Genomic DNA, 18,522 nt, shown 5'->3' on the forward strand with positions numbered 1-18,522 from the left:
GCCAGCTTTCAAAATTCAGCTCCAAGGTGTTCCTGCTCTGTGCTCTCACTAGACTCTCTAGAGGTCTCAACACGGCAGCCTCACACTGTCGTGAAACTGTGTGCTTCCCACCCGTCTCTCTCACCAGAAGTGAGTTGCTCTGGCAAGGAGCCCCCATTTTACCCCCAGTTATATCTCAACATCCTCCACTGTACTTGACATACAGAAGGCACTCAATAAATGTCTTTTTCACCCAATACTTTTAATTAAAGTATAGCTGATTTACAGTGTTGTGCCAATTTCTGCTGTACAGCAAAGTGATTCAGTCATACATACACATGCTTTCTTTTTTTATATATTATTTTCCATCATGGTCTTTCCCAGGAGATTGGATAGTTCTCTGAGCTATACAGTAGGACCTCATTGTTTATCCACTTTAAATTTAACAGTTTGCGTCTACCAACCCCAAACTCCCAGTCCATCCCACTCCCTCCCCTCTAACAACCACAGGTCTGCTCTCCATGTCTGTGAGTCTGTTTCTGTTGTGAAGATAGTTCATTTGTGCCATGTTTTAGACTCCACATATAAGCAATATCGTATGGTATTTGTCTTTTCCGATAACGATTTTCAACTGAACTCATTTGACAACATGCTTATCTGTGTCACAAATAAAGACACACACATTGCTGTCTGGCTGAAAACACTGAGACCTCTTGTGGTAAGAGGAGCATCACACACTTGGTGGACATCACAAAGACCATGGAGACAAAGGGACCACTGTTACTCTAGAGCATGGCCGACCCCATCTGGGATACTGATGACTCCACCTGTAATATTAGGAAGAAAGTGCATTATTCTCAGCCTGGAACTCAAGATAGCCATAGCACTACAGATGCTCTTCAAGGATCATTTTATTACAAAAGGTACGTCTGGATGCAAAAAAACAAATAACAGAATGACGTCAGCAAATGACAAAATGGAAAGTTCCAAGCTCTCATCCTTCCTACAGAAACACTGAAAAGCAAAGGCTCTGGAAAACAGTCAACGTTTACAGCAACCGAGTGAGAGCTGAACCAAGAAAAAACACTGCAAAACTTGAAGGAGGTTTCTGCAATCACAGACCTCTGAGCTACCTGGAACAATTGGATTCTTTCCGCCTTTTGGCTATTGAGAATAATGTTGCCATGAACATCGGTGTACAGATATTTTTTGGAGTCCCTGTTTTCAATCCTCTTGGGTATAAACTTAGAAGTGGAATTTCTGGCTCATACGGTAATTCTATATTTAGCTTTTTGAGGAACTGCCAAACTTTCCCACGGCATCTATACGTTTTACATCTACCCTCCAGCAAGGTAAAAGGGCTCCAATTTCTCCACATCTTCATCAACATTGGTTATTTTCCTGTTTTGATTATATCCATGCTAATGGGTGTGAAGTGGCATCTCATTGTTGTTCTGATTTGCACTTCCCTAATGACCAGCATCACTTTTCATGTGCATTTTGACCATGCAAATAGCTTCTTTGAAGAAATGTCCATTCTAGTCTTTTGATCATTTTGGATTGGATTGTCTTTTTATTTAGCATCGTTTTAGGTGTTCTTTATATATTCTGGACATTAAACTCTTATCAGATATAGGCTTTGCAAATATTTTCTTCCATTCTATAGGTTATCTCTTCACTCTCTTGATAATGTCCATCAAAACACAGAAGTCTTTAATTGTTTTTAGTCTTTAACTTTGAGGAAGTACAATTTCTCTATTTTTTCCCTTTGTTGTTCATACTTTTGGTGTCATATCTAATAATCAATTACCAACTCCAAGGTCTATTGAATTGGCACAACATTGTACATCAACTATACTTCAATTTTTTTTTTTTTTTTTTGTCTTTTGTCTTTTGTTGTTGTTGTTGCTATTTCTTGGGCCGCTCCCGCAGCATATGGAGGTTCCCAGGCTAGGGGTTGAATCGGAGCTGTAGCCACCGGCCTACGCCAGAGCCATAGCAACGTGGGATCCGAGCCGCGTCTGCAACCTACACCACAGCTCACGGCAACGCCGGATCCTTAACCCACTGAGCAAGGGCAGGAACCAAACCCGCAACCTCATGGTTCCTAGTCGGATTCGTTAACCACTGCACCACGACGGGAACTCCTATACTTCAATTTTTTAAAAAAATGTACTAATTAAGAGTTTTATGGTTTTAGCTCTTATTTAGGTCCTTGAACCATTTTCAGTTGATTTTTTTTCTTTTTGCTATACCTGCGCCATATGAAAGTTCCAGGGCCAGGGATCGAACCTACACCTCAGCAGCAACCCAAGCCACTGCGGAGACAATGCCAGATCCTTAACCCACTGCACCACAGTGGGAACTCCATTTTTAGTTAATTTTTATATAGCGGGTGAGGTAAGGATCCAGTTTCATTCTTGTGCACATGGAAGTCCAGGTTTCCCAGCACCATTTGTTGAAGATTCTTCCCCTATTTAATGAATTTAGCACCCTTGTCCAAAAGCAATTGGCCTTCAAGGTATGGATTTATTTTCGGACCCCCTCATCTATTCAATTGGTCTGTTCTTATGCCAGTACCATGCTGCTTAGATTACTGTGGACTGTTGTTTTGTAGTAAGTTTTGAAATCAGGAAGTGTATGTCCTTTATTTTTGTTCTTTTTAAATATTGTTTTGGTGATTTGGAGTCCCTTTAGATTCTGTATGAATCTTAGGATGATTGTTCTATTTCTACTCCCCCTTCCCCTAAAAAACAAAACAAAAACAAAAATAGAACAAACAAAAATGAAAAACACTTTTGGGAGCATACAAGGATTACTTTGAATCTGTAGATCAATTGAGGAGTACTGCCATCTTACTAATATTAAGGGTTCCACTTCAAGAACACAAGATTGAGGCAAGAGAAGGGAACATTATCAGAACCACTGCCTGGGGGACCAGGAATGAGCTCTGATGGTCATGCTTACCAGGAATCAAAGAGCAAGTAGAAGCAGGAACAAAGACTGACAAGAGTCCCTCATCTGTTCCTTATTCCGCAAGAAGCAGAAGAAGTCAGATGGACGGAGGACCACTGGTTAACAAGAATCCTTTGTGCATTCTTTCATTCCATAGCATTTCCTGGACACCTACACTATGCCACATTCCATGCTAGGCCCTGAGGTCCAAAGACAAATAAGATACTTTCTCGAGAACCTTAAGTCAAGTGGGGTGTATGATAGGATCTTTCAGGTTATAGTAAACACTCACTGAAATGAACTTAAGAAATGAGGGGGGTTCATTATGAGAATTCAAAAGTCTCTCTTCGAGTGTAGGAAAGGCAGCCAGGCCTCAGAAAACGAGAGGAACCCAGAACTAGGAGCCTTCCATCACCATATCTCACCGCTGTGTCTTCCTGAACATAGGGCTTCCCTGCTCTTCCCATCTGCATGATAGGAAGCATGGCCAGTGGTAGTAACCATATTTCCATACTAGTCCCACTCTCTCTAGCCCAATTCCAAATCCTAGAAGAGCCATTTGAGGACAAGCATTCACCCATAATATCTTCAACTACAGCCTAAATAAAGAACAATAATTTGTCTGTATCAGCTATCTTCTCCTGGTCCAAGTAATTGTAACCGGGGAGACACAATCACAGAGCACAGGAAGCTGCCAGGAGCCCATCATGGCTATTGTTTGGATTCGAGGGACAAAGCAGCAAAAAACAAAGAGGTGCCCGCTATGGTGAGTGAGAAGCCTCAGAAGATGATCAGTCACACAGTGAGCTAAAGGTTGGTGGTGAGCAGAGGCCCCAGGACCACACAGGAGGGACCCCAACATCCACATGGGAACAGAGAAGGGGACAAGCTTGAGCTAGATTTCTGTTTGTTTGTTTGCTTGATTTTCTAAAGCTAAATCCAAGAAAGACAGTCCCAGCAAAGTGGAGAAGGGAACTCAGGATCTGAGTCCAGGGAGCCAGTAAGATTCACAGTTCAAGTTCACACAGCTAGGAACTTGAAGGCTGATGAGACCAAGTCCATCCACTTCCAAAGCACATGCTCCTTCCGCACCTCACAACTGTGGCTCTTTGGGCAAAAAAATGTTTTGCCAGTCTAAGCAAGTATGAAAAAAAGCCCATAAAGTTATCCATCTGTTTGTGTGCTGATATAATGACTTGTTTTTGTAAAGTTTCTGAGAGGCATATCAAATATATAATTTTCAATAATTAGTTATTAAACATTTACCCTAAGGTTTTCAACTATGCTACTGCAATTTATCTGCAATAACCCTTTACGATAGGTGGTAGTATTATCTCCATTTTTTGGATGAAAAAACTGGGATTTAGAGAGACTTTAATTGCACAATGTGATACAGCTAGTAAGTGGTAAAGCTGGAATTCAAGTCAGGACTGAGGCTTAAACCCTTAACTGTTAGGCTAAATAGCTAAGAGGTCAAGGTAAAGGCAAAACATGATTAAGAGACTATAGCCCGATTATCCCCTAGAATTATATTCTATATTATTCTGATTGGAAGCCAGGAATGAGCCAAACATATTAAAGATTCCTAGAGACAAAGCAAAAAAGTAGAATCTAATCAATAAGAGTCTCAATATCCTTAAGCTAAAAACAAATTCAAGACAGCCCCAATTTTTTCTGTACTGTGAATTTTACCCATGAGTCTTCACAAAGCGCATAATACTGTGTAATGTCATGGGCAATGTCCCCACCACATCTTCACAGTAAATACAATGGCGAGTCTTAGACCTTACACACTTGCAATTAACACAGTTAATCACAGTCAGGTCAGCATAAAACAAAAGAATGTAGGAGTTTAAGAAGTTTTGTGGGAGTGTGTGTGTGTGTGTGTGTGTGTGCCGTACTTGCTTCAGGGAGTCCTCTGTACATATTTCAAAGCAGTTATCCAGGAAGCCTAGTTGTGATTTCTGAGATAGACCGTAATGCCCATAGTTTTCTGTTACTGATTAAAAGTAGAGCCCAGGAGTTCTTCCACAGTGGGTTAACAATCTGACTGCAGTGGCTCAGGTCACACTGGAAGCACAGGTTCGGACCCTAGCCCGATGCAGTAGGTTAAAAAATACAGATAGGTCGCAGCTGCAGCTTGGATTCAATCCCTGGCCCAGGAACTTCCATGTGCTGCAGGTGCAGCCATAAACGGACAAACAAGCAAACACACAGAGCTCTAGAGAGAGAGAGGGGTTAAAATGAAGGAACTAAGAAAGGTTTACCAGCATGATTGGTCATCCTATCTACGTGGAATAATTTGGATTTGATCAATTTAATCTCATAAATATTACTTTAAAATGTGGCTAAGCAAATATGTGAAATACAAATTTATATGCTAATGCCATTTTGTGTCCTCTCAATTGTCTTGAAAATAAAAACAGCGGTTCTTACTGTTCAATTCTAAATAGAAAATCATTTTAGTAATTTTAATAATCTAATAAACAATGACTAATGTACGCAATCAGAGATATAGACAGAAGCAAATGAAGCGGCACCCTTTAAAGCACAGGTTTGATTGTGCAATAAAGAATCATTGTCTGAAAGATTTCCTCTCTTCTTTACAATGGAAATAAAGTGCCTTATAAATAAAGTATTAAGTATTGAAAGAAAGCAATGAGAACAAAAGAAACTTGGAATGAAGTAGAACTGGTAAGGAAGACATATTAGTAGAAAGTACCTCAAAATATATGAAGACGTCAAATAAAATATTTCTTGGAATGTCAACCGAGTAGTATTCAGCATACAGCTTAAAACTGAGAACAAAATATTCTGATGTTTCCATTTAAGTCAGGAAAAAAATGAAAAACTGATGTGGCTATTACCATGAAGTGAATAATTCACAATATGGCTCATCAAAAAGTATTCCTGGGTTTCAACATAAAAGAAAACCATTAAATTCACTTGAGAATCATCTGTGGTAGTTTTTGCTCATGAAATGGTTTTCATATCCAGACTGAAGTTAATGGTGGCTAAGATGCAAAGGCTCTGCGAGACATGTATGGAGTATGAATCTTCATGAGAGAAAAGTGGGGTGATGATTAGTGAAAATGGGCCAATGTCTTCATGTCACCAATGGCAGAAACCACCAAAAGTTCACTAAGAAAACTGTGGACCTGCATCAGCTTTTTAAATATCTTTACTGCTGTGACATACAGTAAAGAAGCAATATATTGATGTTTAAATTAGGATGCATATTTTAGGCAAATTCCTTCATTTTAGTTTTAACTAGACTTAAAATAAATGAGCAAAATGCTTTCTTTGTCTCATAACCTCATTCACGTATGCAATCATAGCTGAGTGGTACATTTCTCCCTATCCCATCCCTGGAGTGTAGGCCCCACAAGGGCCGACCTGTCTATTTATTTCACTGTTGTACCCCCAGCACCTAGAACAGTAGGGCACATAATCACTACTCAAGAAGCATCTGTTAAAAGCATGAATGCATTCTTTTGAATGTATGAGTGTCATTTAGGCACAGAAGTAAATGCCTCCAAACTTGGAAATAATGTTGCCCTCTGGGGATAAGAGTAATAATAAGATATACTGAAAGAGCTTAGCTATCTGTAAAAATAGCCCCAAAGATTGCCTATGCATGTGAGAATGAGATTTGGGACTTACAATCAAGATATGGGGCATAGTATTAGGGAGCTGTGATATAATGTGATTGTAACCACGAAAATAAAAGACTAATTTATTCATATGTTGTTGGGAAAACTAAGTGACAGAATGGGATCTGAGAAATAGGGGATCAATGATTAAGAATTCCTAACTTCTCTGATTCCCTTACCAGTAAGAAAGTAAACTCATGAGGGTAGAGACTTTTTTCTGATTTGGATAAATGGAGACGGGGATGGGTAGATGGAGGGTAGATGGATGCAGGGGGTGGGTAAAGGTGTGGATAGAGGGATGGAGGGATGGCTGATTGGATGAGGAATAGATGGATGGAGGGAGGGATGGACAGATGATTGATTCATTCATTCATTTATTCACATATTAAAGAATTGCCCATGCCAATCCAAATGTTAAGTCTTAGACTCACTGTGTCTCAGGCCTCCTGTGGATTTGGTCCCCACACCTGCATCTCTACCAGCTCCACCAGCACTGGAGGAGAGGTGCAGCGGCTGGAAGGCTGAGCATGGCTTTGCCTTGCTGCCAGAGAAAGGGTGGCATGAGGACGTGAGTGAACTGTGACACGGCTCTGCTGGGACAGACACACACTCAAAGGCAGCACCCAGCTTTTCTGGTCACCTGCTGACCCCAGGGTATTTGCCTGTCTGTGTGGCTGCACTCCAGGCAGCAGGAACAAGAATCAAATCCCCCTCCTTTCAGAGAATGGCCCCGCAGCCACACACACAACCTGAGCTCACACCCCACTAGCCGCGTGACTCACTAGGCAGGAGGGAAGACACAGCCTTTATGCTCAGTGGCCACATCCTGGTAGAACCCTTCCTCTACAAAGGGAGGACAGACACTGAAGGACAGGGGGAGGAACCAAGCGCTGGTGTGCTGGGATCATTTGTTTTTTGTTTTTGTCTTTTGTCTTTTTTAGGGCCGCACCCATGGCACATGGAGGTTCCCAGGCTAGGGGTCTAATCAGAGCTACAGCTGCCCAGCCTACGCCAGAGCCACAGCAATGCCAGATCCAAGCTGTGTCTGCAACCTACACCACAGCTCACAGCAACGCCACGACGGGAACTTCCTTTTTTTTTGCTGGGGTCATTTGTAAGGTACTTGGGGGGTAACCCGGCACCAAGAAAAGTTAAATATTAACATTCATCAATGAGTTTTTGCAATTTGCAAATTATATCTCTACTGTCATTTCAACACGACTCTGAGTGAGGAGCAAGGTGCAGAGGTATGGTGGACACTCCTGTGTAAATGCACATGGCTCTGGTGGCCCCTTGGACCCCATCAGGTAAGTATGTCACTCAGGGGGAGAGGAGGGACAGATGCTCAGACTGCACTGTACATAGGGATGAGGAGTGTGGCAGCCTGGGCTAGACAGACATGGGCCAGTCCTGCAGTGATCGGCACCGTCACGGGGGTGAGGTGGCAAGACCCCCGTGAAGTGGCCTTAGGACCCTGCAACTCCCTTTACACAGACGTCACCCTCACAGAGCAAACCCTCCATGAGAACGAGTTTCCCAAGGAAACTGGTAGGGCTTGGTGCCTCTGGGAAAATGTCAAACAGTAGTCGCTGTCAACAGGTTCTGTCCCCCATAAACCTCTAACAGGTTTGGGGACCATAACATCACGAGTTAGCTCCGAGAACCTCGTTGACCCTGGGCTCAGAGACACAGTGAAGTTTCCCAAACTAGTGTGAATGAGCATCACCAGAATATAGGGACCTAGGTTAGGAGCCACTCCACATGAGCCCTACCTGTAGCCTGCTAGCCCCCCCACCCCCAGCGTTTCCATCACCTCCTGACTCATGGCAACAGAATGAACCTAACACCATGTGGCCTCACAGCTTGAGCATGTGTGTTTACCCCAGAATTACCGCCTGCCAAGCAGAAGGTACAACAGGATGGCATGTCTGTCCCTACAGCATCCTTGTGAGACAGAGGTGCCACTCGAGTCACCAAGAATCCCACCCAGAAACTCTCAGGGCAAAAAAGTACAGAAATCCCCAGAAGCCTTTTCCCAGCACTAAAAAATTATACCATTCCAGTATTTCCAATATAACATGGCTGATTTGAGATTCCTATGTCAGGTGAGCAAAAAGGGGTGGCTCTCTTGCCAACAGCTACAATGGAAATAACAAAACTCTACAAAAAGCCCAAATCCAAAATATAAATATAATCAAAGGTACATAATGCCCTGTCTGTCGATTTGCTTAAGTGATCTTTCCATTTTCAGTGAAAATTATAGATGTAGCTATTTTCAATAAATGTGTAATTTTGATGGAGAAAAGCCCAGAGCTAGTGTAAAATTCATCTCTCTCAGTAGGTGTTTATCTGTTTCTAAAACGAAATAGAGTAGAAACAATTTCAAAGCTCCCACAAAGTGAGCCGGTTCAAAGAGGTGGCAAATAAAAAGGAAACACCTGCAAAACTCACAACATCCCCCCTCCCCACCTCAGAGGATATTCTGATTCCAGAAGGATTTCATCTCCTCGAGGAACACCAAATGTCTTCCTGTGTCAAAAGATCCTTCATTGCCTGGGGCTGAGGATATCACTTTAAGCCTCTGACCCAAGGGCAAGGACCATGAAGAGAATAATGGTTGAGAGGGTCAAGATTTTTCTTAAATTTCCTTATTATTTTATTTATTTATTATTATTATTCTTTTCTTTTTAGGGCCACACCTGCAGCATGCCGAAGTTCCCAGACCAGGAGTTGAATCAGAGCTACAGCTGCCAGCCTACACCACAGCCACAGCAACAATGGATCTGAGCCACATCTGCAACCTACACCACAGCTCATGACAATGCAAGATCCTTAACCCACTGAGCAAAGCCAGGGATCAAACCCACATCCTTGTGGATACCAGTCAGGTCCTTAATCCACTAAGCCACAACGGGAACTCTCTCTATATATTTTAATTTGCTGGCTATGTTATAAACCCCAACTTCCCATATTTGCCAGGGCAGTTTCAGGGTCCAGAAAGAAAACCCACCAAACCTCAACTTCACGGAAGGTGATCACTCAATATAAACATCTCTATCTTGTGCCTCTCTGTCTCAAGGGAATAGATGGATCTTGTCTGATCACTTGGTTTCTCAAACCTCCGTATCTTAAAAAGTCAGCATCCTGCTGTGGTGCAGTGGCTTGGGTCACTGCAGAGGTGCAGGTTCAATCTCTGGCCCTGCACAGTGAGTTAGAATCCAGTGCTGCTGCAGTTGCTGCATAGACCACAGCTGCAGCTCGGATTCGACCCCTAAGCCAGGAAATTTCATATGTCACAGGTGCAACCAAAAAATCTCCACAAGAACCACTTCTAGCAGACCCCTTTTAAACTACCTGAATTGTCCTCATGAGACAGGGAGCATACCCTTCGCTGTGTAGTTCTTGCTTATCTTCACTAACAACAGTTCCTAAGAGTGTCTCACATTTGGTGATGGCAGCAAGGTAGCTATTTGGTTGTTCTTGCCGTGGGATCCAATCCAAGTTTAAAAATTGCTTTTTTTGGAGTTCCCGTCGTGGCGCAGTGGTTAACGAATCCGACTAGGAACCATGAGGTCGCGGGTTCGGTCCCTGCCCTTGCTCAGTGGGTTAACGATCCGGCGTTGCCGTGAGCTGTGGTGTAGGTTGCAGACGCGGCTCGGATCCTGCATTGCTGTGGCTCTGGCATAGGCTGGTGGCTACAGCTCCGATTCAACCCCTAGCCTGGGAACCTCCATATGCCGCGGGAGCGGCCCAAGAGATAGCAACAACAATAATAACAAAAGACAAAAAAAAAAAAAAAAATTGCTTTTTTTTTTTTTTTTTTTGGTTTTTTTAGGGCTGTACCTGAGGCATATGGAGGTTCCCAGGCTAGGGGTCGAATCACAGCTGTAACTGCCAGCCTATACCACAGCTACAGTTCACCCAGGATCCAAGCCGCCTCTGCGACCTACATCACAGCTCACAGCAACACCGGATCCTTAACCCACTGAGCCAGGCCAGGGATCGAACCTGCTTTCTCATTGATGCTAGTCACATTCGTCCCCGCTGAGCCACACCGGGAATTCCTAAAAACTGCTTATTTTATCTCAGCAGTTTCTTAATTTAGAACAGCCTCTCACCTTTTTCTTTTTTTTCATGACACTGACATTTTGAAAGGTTTTGTAGACTGTCCCAAATTCTAGTTTTATCAGATTGTTTCCTCATAGCATTGTTTACATTGTTCCTCTGTTCCTTGATTTTCTGAAAGTTAGGTCTAGAGCAGTGCTGACCAGTAGAAATATGATGTGTGCCACGAATGTGATTTTAAATCTTCCAGTAGTCACATTAAAAAATTTAAAAACAGGTGAAGCTAATGCTAATAATATACTTGATTTAATCACTATATTTCAACTCTTATAATTCCAACAAAATCAGTATCTTCAAAATACTAATGAAATATTTTACACTATCTCTTCATACTAAGTTTTCAAAACTTGGACCATCTGCAGCACATCTCAAGTGCTCAGTGGCTGATGGCTCCCATACTGCACAGGCCGGAAGGCTTGCTTGGATTATAACTAACCATATTGGCAGCGGTATCTCTTAGGCACTGGTGTGTAAGCTGTTCACTGCTTAGCGGCAGTATGTTCATATGGCCAGAGCTCTCTATAATGGAGAATCTTCCCCCCTTTTTTTTCTTTCTTTCTTTTTTTTGCTTTTTGGGCCACACCTGCAGCATATGGAGATTTCCAGGCTAACAGTCGAATTGTAGCTACAGCTGCCAGCCTACACTGCAGCCATAGCAACACCAGATCCAAGTGGCATCTGTGACCTACACCACAGCTCACAGCAATGCCGGATCCTTAACCCACACTGAGCGTGGCCAGGGATCCAACCCACATCTTCATGGATACTAGTCAGGTTCATTATCGCTGAGCCACAATGGGAACTCCCTCCTTCTTTGTACTAAGTAATTCTTGGGATGACACTTCACCATCATCAAATATACTTCTCAGGACAACTGAAAAATTTAAATACAGACTGACATGAAATGAATTTATGGAATTATTTTTTACTTTTCTTAGGCTAAGGGAATTGTGGTTATGCAGGAGAATGTCCTTACTAGTAGGAGCAGGATAAAGATTTTAGGGATGAAACACTGTGATGTTGGCGACTTTCTTTTATTCTATATTAGTAAAAATGTTACATATGAATAGAGGTAGATATAGATTGATATATTTACAGAAAGATAAGGTAAATATGTCAAAATATTTATACTTTTAATCCAGGTGCAGAGTATGAGTGTTTATTGTGTTATATTTTAAATCTTTTAATAATTTAAACATTTTTTACAATAAAAAGTTGAAGGCAAGTTTGTTTGAAATAATAATAATAATGGCACTTACTCTCTTTCAGGGACTGTGATAAAATGTACTAAAAGTCTTTTCCATACATTATTGTATTTAATCCCTGAAACAACTAGACAAGGTAGGCACTATTACTCTCCCACTTTCCCTGACAGGAAAATCAAGAGTTTAGGTGATTTGCACAAAGTCAACTCAGACAGCTTAATAAATGACAATTAAGATTCAAATTGAGGAGCTCCTGTCGTGACTCAGCAGAAAAGAATCTGACTAGCATCCAGGAGGACGCATGTTTGATCCCTGGCCCCACTCAGTGGGTTAAAGATCCAGCATTGCCACGAACTGTGGTGTAGGTCACAAACCTGGCTCAGCTCCTGCGCTGCTGTGGCTGTGGCATAGGCTGGCGGCTACAACTCCGATTTGATCCCTAGCCTGGGAACCTCCATATGCCACGAGTGCAGCTCTAAAAAGACCAAAAAAAAAAAAAAAAAAAAAAAAGATTCAAATTGATTACATCAGACAGGGAGTCTGAGATCTGAATTACAGAAGTATATTGCCTCCTCAGCATGCCAAACACAGAATCAAATTCAGAAAAGCTCTTTTCCTAGGCCTTTTTAAGCTCAATCTCTATTCTAAGGACCCAGCAACACTGGGATATGAATTCAGGGAAATTCGAACCGTGACTCAAGACGCTGATGTTGACTGCAGCCAAGGACTGACCTGCTCTCAGGACCAGACCTGCTATGACCTCTGACCTCAACAGGCCTATGCACGTGCTTGGTCTGTTGCCTCCAACAACCATGATGATCTTCTCCAACCACCCAGAGGCGAGAGCCAACACAAGTTACTGCAAATACCACTGGCTTGTAAGCAAGGCTGGATTTCAACACACTTTTCTCTCATTGACACTGGCTATGCACCAGACACTTTGAGCTGCTCTTCACATACTACCTAACTCAATCCTCCACCAGCTGTGAGGGGTGTTCTGCAAGGAAAAGGAGGCACAGAAGCCACAGGTGGTAAGAAGAGCCTTGGAACATAGTCCGGAACGCGTGCTTTTCATCACTGCGGGGCAAGGTGGGAGGCGTGTCCCCAGAGAGCTTGCCACATGGGAGCAGGGGAAGCAGGGCTGGCCGTGAGCACCCTGGCAGTGAACGTGTCATCATACTGCTCCAGGGGAAGAGAGGAATGCCTGGCAGGGGAGGACATCATGCCTATTGAGTTCCTTCTACAGCCAGTATCAGGTGAAGCCCTTTATGGTCCATCACCTTGTACAAGGGGCAGGACCACTTGGGTAAATCATTATTCCATCCACGTCACAGATGAGAACATGAAGCTCGGAAAGTTAAGTCACTTCCCCAGGTTCTTGCAAGGAAGAAGTTCCTGCTACACAAAGCTAAACAAACATTTGCTAAATGAAAGTGCAAATAATATAGTTTCATAAGTTAAAATAAAAATACAGAGGCTGTCATAGATTCTAGAAACCAGATTATTTGTTTGCTAGAGGAGAACTGACCTGATGCTCAAGGATCCTGATGAGGGGTTTGCTGGGAGAGCCTGGTGGAAGGAGGGTGTGAGCTGAGGGCACCCATGGGGAAGGGAAGAGGAATCCAGAGCCAAATCCTCACACCTGAGCAGACACAGGACACCCAAGGCAACACCAACTGCCTCTGAGAAACAGGGTCTGGACTAGAACTCAGGGCAGGTGGCACAGAGGGCCCCGTGGGCAGTGAATGCAGAGTCTGAGCTGAACTTCAAGGTGCCTAGGCTGCACGACCTCACTGTCACTTAGGGAAAGAAAGCAGGTGGGCAGAAGTCCCTCAGAGCTAAAAGAAAAGGGCATTTGGCTCTGGGTGGGTGCAGGTCTCTGGACACAAGGCTCTGCAGAGCTCAGGTCTGGAACTTTGGGGCAGTGCACAACCTGTACAACTGTGCCCAGCAGCCCTGAAGGAGTCATGTGGCTGGAGATTCTGTGTCTGACCCTCTGTGCTCCGGTGCAGAGCCTCTGAACCCCCAACCTGCCTGTTTCACCTTCCAGTTCTGTGTGGATTGTAGCCTCTTGCCCCACCACTTTCCTGGGTGGAAGCCTCCTCCCTACCTCCCACCTAAAGCCTAAACAAGGCAGGTGCAGCATACAGGCCCTGTTCCTCACTCTGCTTCCTGGAATCATGCTTCAAAGTAAGATAAGATCACAGGTGTCCTCCGCCTCACACTCTGCTTTCTGGGGAGCCCACGCTAAGACAATCAACGGAGGCCCCCTCCCCAGAAAAATGCCCATGCAAAAACCAGCATGGGTCTCCCAAGGTCTAGGGCCCATGGCCAGTTTGAGACCCTCATCCTCATGGAGGTAGGTAAGAGTTTGGGCTTCTAGGTAGATGCACATTTTCCTCTGAACCTTGGACACCCAGGACTTCTGACTTCAGGTGAGCTCCACACAGCTCAGAGCAGCCTCAGAACATGCCCCAAAAGCTAACACTGGGTGGGAGGGGGGTGGCAGCTGCCCACGGCCCCAAGGAACTGGATGGAGGCTTAGCTGGGAGAGGTGTTTCCTCTGCACTGCTTTGGCTCCTGACCCATCTCAGCTCATAGTCTTGTCCCAAAAAGCCCTTTGTGTCTTAGCAAGAAGCATCTACCTTGTTTGATGAGATAAAACGTCCATTACAAAAAGTTTTATAGTCCAGAAGCCCACCCCCAGGAAGGTCTCCCTACCTGGAGCACAGCTCCTCCAACCCTGCAGCCGGGGCCTCCCACCATTCACTCGCCCGAACCACCACACATGCCCTGGGGTTTTGATGGGTTTCTGTAATGTTCCTCAAACTTGAAGTTTCTCCCTCTTCTCTAAGGAGAGAAGAAGCCCCCAGGCTTGCCCCCTGACCTGAGTGGGACTGGCCAAAGGATAACCAGAGAGTGACAAAGTGATAACAGCCACTTGGTTCTACCGTACCTACAATGAATATGCATTGAAGGGGCTGGAGGAAATCAGTGGCAATCACTGGATACACAGCCAGTGTACCAGCTCTGGACATATACTCTAAATCGTTTTGACAGCCTGTCATCTGAGAGCCAGCAGTGGCATCCAAATGCCACCAGAGAACCCCCGAGAGGCAAGTAGGCACTTAGGTCTTCCCCGTGTCCTACTCTGTGCAAACATGCCGCAGACAGACAGACAGATGGCTTTTAACCCACTCCAGTCGCTCTGAACACTTCCTCCTCTTTTCACAACCCCGTTGCAAAGGGAGCACTGGTCTCTCTATTTCCAGCATGGTGAGCCAAGCCAGCAGCAGAATGTGTGGCCAGGAGCCTCACCAGAATCCAAACACAGGGGAGCTGTCTTCTGCCTGGTCTCAAATTCAAATTATGAGCAAACCTAGCCACCTAGCAAACGGGTTCCAACAACATCAGCCTCTGGGGCTGAAAGCACCCTCATGACATGTGCCAGATTAGGGAAGACAGATCTGGAAACTACAACTAGAAAGCTAAAAAAAAATTCAGTGCTAGCATCACATTTCACATATTGCTAAAATGTAAGCAGTGGGTGGGCATTAAGTGGAAGGAGGCTACATTTCAAGATCGAGCTGCAGCAACTCTTCCCTGCATTAAACAGCGACCTCCAAGGTCCAGACCACATGGTACAGTGGATGGAAAACTTCGACCTCATTGGCTCACTTGCTTCTTCTTTCAAATACTGATTCTACAGACACATTCATTGGCTTTGTGGAAGGAGGAGGCTGGAGATCAGATTTTCAAACTGCTCTGCTAGGGAGTTCCTATCGTGGAGCAATGGTTAATGAATCCGACTAGGAACCATGAGGTTTCAGGCCCTTGCTCAGTGGGTTGAGGATCTGGCGTTGCCATGAGCTGTGCTGTGAGCTGTGGTGTAGGTCACAGACGCGGCTTGGATCCCTCGTTGCTGTGGCTCTGGCATAGGCCGGGGTCTACAGCTCCAATTAGACCCCTACCCTGGGAACCTCCATATGCCACAGGAGTGGCCCTAGAAAAGACGAAAAGACTAAATAAATAAATAAATAACTGCTCTGCTAAAAGCCTGGAGTTCCCAAGGGGCTTTCTTTCTACAAATAGGAACTGAGCACCTACTATGTGACAACGCTGTCCCTGGTGCTGAGTTACAGCAGCCAATAGCACAACCCCTGTCCTAGTGGAGGTCAACTTCAAGTGGGAGAGAGATGCCAGACAAAATTAGTAAGTAAAATACATACATATTGAGAGTAATGAAGGAAAGGGAAACAGTTTAAAAATAACCCAAGTGGTGTGAAAGCCTGTGGAGTAAGATGGGTCTGGGTTCAATTCCCAGGTCGGTCACTTGCAGCCTGAGTTTCCTGGAGCATCAGGCCTTCCCTCTTCATGCACCTAACATGCAGAGACTTGGAGGAAGAGCACCTGGCATGGTGTTTGCAACTTCCCAGATCAGGTCCCCTGATCCTGTTTCTACCATGTAGGCTGTGCTGGAGGGACGCACAGCCAGTAAGGGAAGTAAGATGGTACATGAGGCAAATGGGGAAAAGCAGCATCAGGCCATGGCCGAGTTAGAGGTTTACCCTCTGAAAGCTACCAGTTCCAGCTACAGGGACCAGGAGGAGGTGATGAATTAGGAAGGATGTCTGGGTGCAGGGGACGGAGGGGACGAGGGGCAGGTTTAACAAGCAGGGTGGGTTTGGAGGATGGCAGGGAGACCCTTGGGTGAAGGCCCATCCTTAACAACTGGAAGGGTTGTAGACAGACTGTAGCAGGTCACTGAGAGCCTCCAGCACCAGGATAAGGGGGTTGTTTTTAGAAGAAAAGGATCCTTGAAGGTCTTTGAGGTGACGTACAAGCATGAGGTCTATTTAGACACAATACATGGGATGGATGACCAGAGGCAGCAAGAGACAGGTAGGGAGACAGGGGCTGGGGCACAGATGCCCAGGCAAGTGTTAGTTAACAGTCCTGATGGCCCACTGGGACCCACCTTGTCCTCTCCACTGTCAACTCAAGAGCCAAGGCAGGGAGTCCCCTGGTGGCTCAGCAGATTAAGAATCCAGCGTTGTCACTGCTGTGGCAATTCAGGGAGGCCCAGAAAGTTTAAGAGGGCCTTGCTCAGGGGCAACTGGTGATGTCAGCAGGGTGGAAAGGAAGCAGAACAAGTGGATGGTCAGAGTCAGAGAGACGACTGACCTGAGGGGACACTGGGTCTGATGGAGGGAGAGAAGGTAAGAGCCAGCATGTTCTACTATCAGCCAGAACCTTGTGCTAAAACCATTCCCACCGTCAATCACCGCTAACTGCCTTATGGCTGCTTCTTCCTCAAAGGAAGAAAGATTTTCCTCCCAGGAAATGGACCCAGCTGAGGAGCAAGAACAGCTTTTGTGGAGAATCACCATGAATCTATTACCTTCTCCGGTCATAGAACTTGCCCCACACTTCTGCATCGAGTGGGGGTGGGTGTAGGACAACCAGAGGGTGACAAGGTGACAATAGCCAAAGTAGGGGGGAGGATGCTTGTGAGGGGACGGTGGCAACTGGGAACAGGAGGACGGAGGGACAAGGGGAAGGCTGATACCAGGTAACTGGGAACAGGAGGGGCCGGAGGACAAACCCCCTGAGTGAGGAGGCTCCAGTGGGAGGGCTCACTGTTAGCAGCTGGTGGCTGAGTGGGAACAGAGGTGGAGACACCCAGTCAGGAAGAGCCTCAGTGTGGATGCCGAGGCTACAAAGAGTGGCAGCAGGAAGCAAGAGAGGATCTGGATCCAGAGCCCAGGTCACCAGCTAGCAGGAGGCGGGTGGGAGCCCTTGGGGCAGAAATGTCTGCAATGACAGGGGAGGAGTCCTCCAGCCCACGGCCCAAGACAACACCTGTGACACTGTTGAAAGATGGTTAGGGAGGAACGTGACAGAGAAGCTTGAGACCCTCAGAAAGGAAAGTGAGATGAAACAGAGAAAGGAAGAGTGTTAAGGAGACACAGGATGGAACGAAGAATCAAAACTGATCCAGCCTTGGCCTCTGCAGCGGATTTCATGAGACTTAAAGCATCAAGTGGGAGCCAATTAGATAAGAGAGGCAGGGTGGCAGGGAATTACTTGGAGATCAGAAGGAGAAACCAGGCAAAAGAGAAAAGTTTCAACCCAGATCCCTCCTGGGGACCTCCTGGGCTGGGAAGGCCAGTCGCTCCACCCCATTGGGAGTGATCAGGGCCAGGCTGTACTGCTCAGGACACCCTGGGCAGCTCCCATGTTAATCCTTCTCTCCTCCCAACTTCCAACACATCTGTTCTGCATGTCACGTGCCTGTCTTTGGCCAAAACCAGTGTGACAAGTGTAGTCCACGCAGCCTCCTAAGGGCCCTGCTGGTTCCTTGTCACAGCCCCCTGCTTCCCGGCCGCAGCACCCCTTCCAAAATGATCGTACTTGTCTGACGGAGGAAGCGAACTCCACAAGGACCAGCACCAGCCCAGACAGAGGAGGGTGATGCCCACTTGTCAGAGGCACGAGACACACAGGCCTCCAGTGCAGAGAGCTGGGGCCACACAAGTCAGAGGAGGTCTGCCTCAGGCCCAGCCCCTTGTAGTCACTCCCGAAGGCACCCCCCCGCCAGGTGG

The 18,522-nt window shown here is 45.5% G+C and overlaps 1 protein-coding gene across 15 annotated transcripts in view; it reads right to left on the reverse strand.

Moving 5' to 3' along the window:
* URB2 (URB2 ribosome biogenesis homolog) overlaps positions 1–18,522 on the reverse strand; it is a 107,832-nt gene that overhangs the window by 59,824 nt on the left and 29,486 nt on the right. Inside the window, exons 10-11 of one of the 15 annotated variants that reach the window (XM_084996850.1) lie at positions 7,019–7,128; positions 221–806 (exon numbers count right to left, since the gene is read on the reverse strand). The exons of 13 other annotated variants lie outside the window; for them this stretch is intronic. In XM_084996850.1, the coding sequence (XP_084852976.1) occupies positions 7,063–7,128 (66 nt within the window). In that variant the 3' untranslated portion in view covers positions 221–806; positions 7,019–7,062. Of the gene's footprint in view, positions 1–220; positions 807–7,018; positions 7,129–18,522 lie in introns of those variants that run through there. One more of the 15 variants, XM_084996849.1, reaches the window with a different exon arrangement.

Source organism: Sus scrofa, chromosome 14 (genome assembly GCF_054392235.1).
Source record: "Sus scrofa isolate SSC_HxYL_T2T_F1_AM1 chromosome 14, Sscrofa_HxYL_maternal_Yorkshire_Landrace_v2.0, whole genome shotgun sequence".
Lineage (NCBI taxonomy): Eukaryota > Metazoa > Chordata > Mammalia > Artiodactyla > Suidae > Sus > Sus scrofa.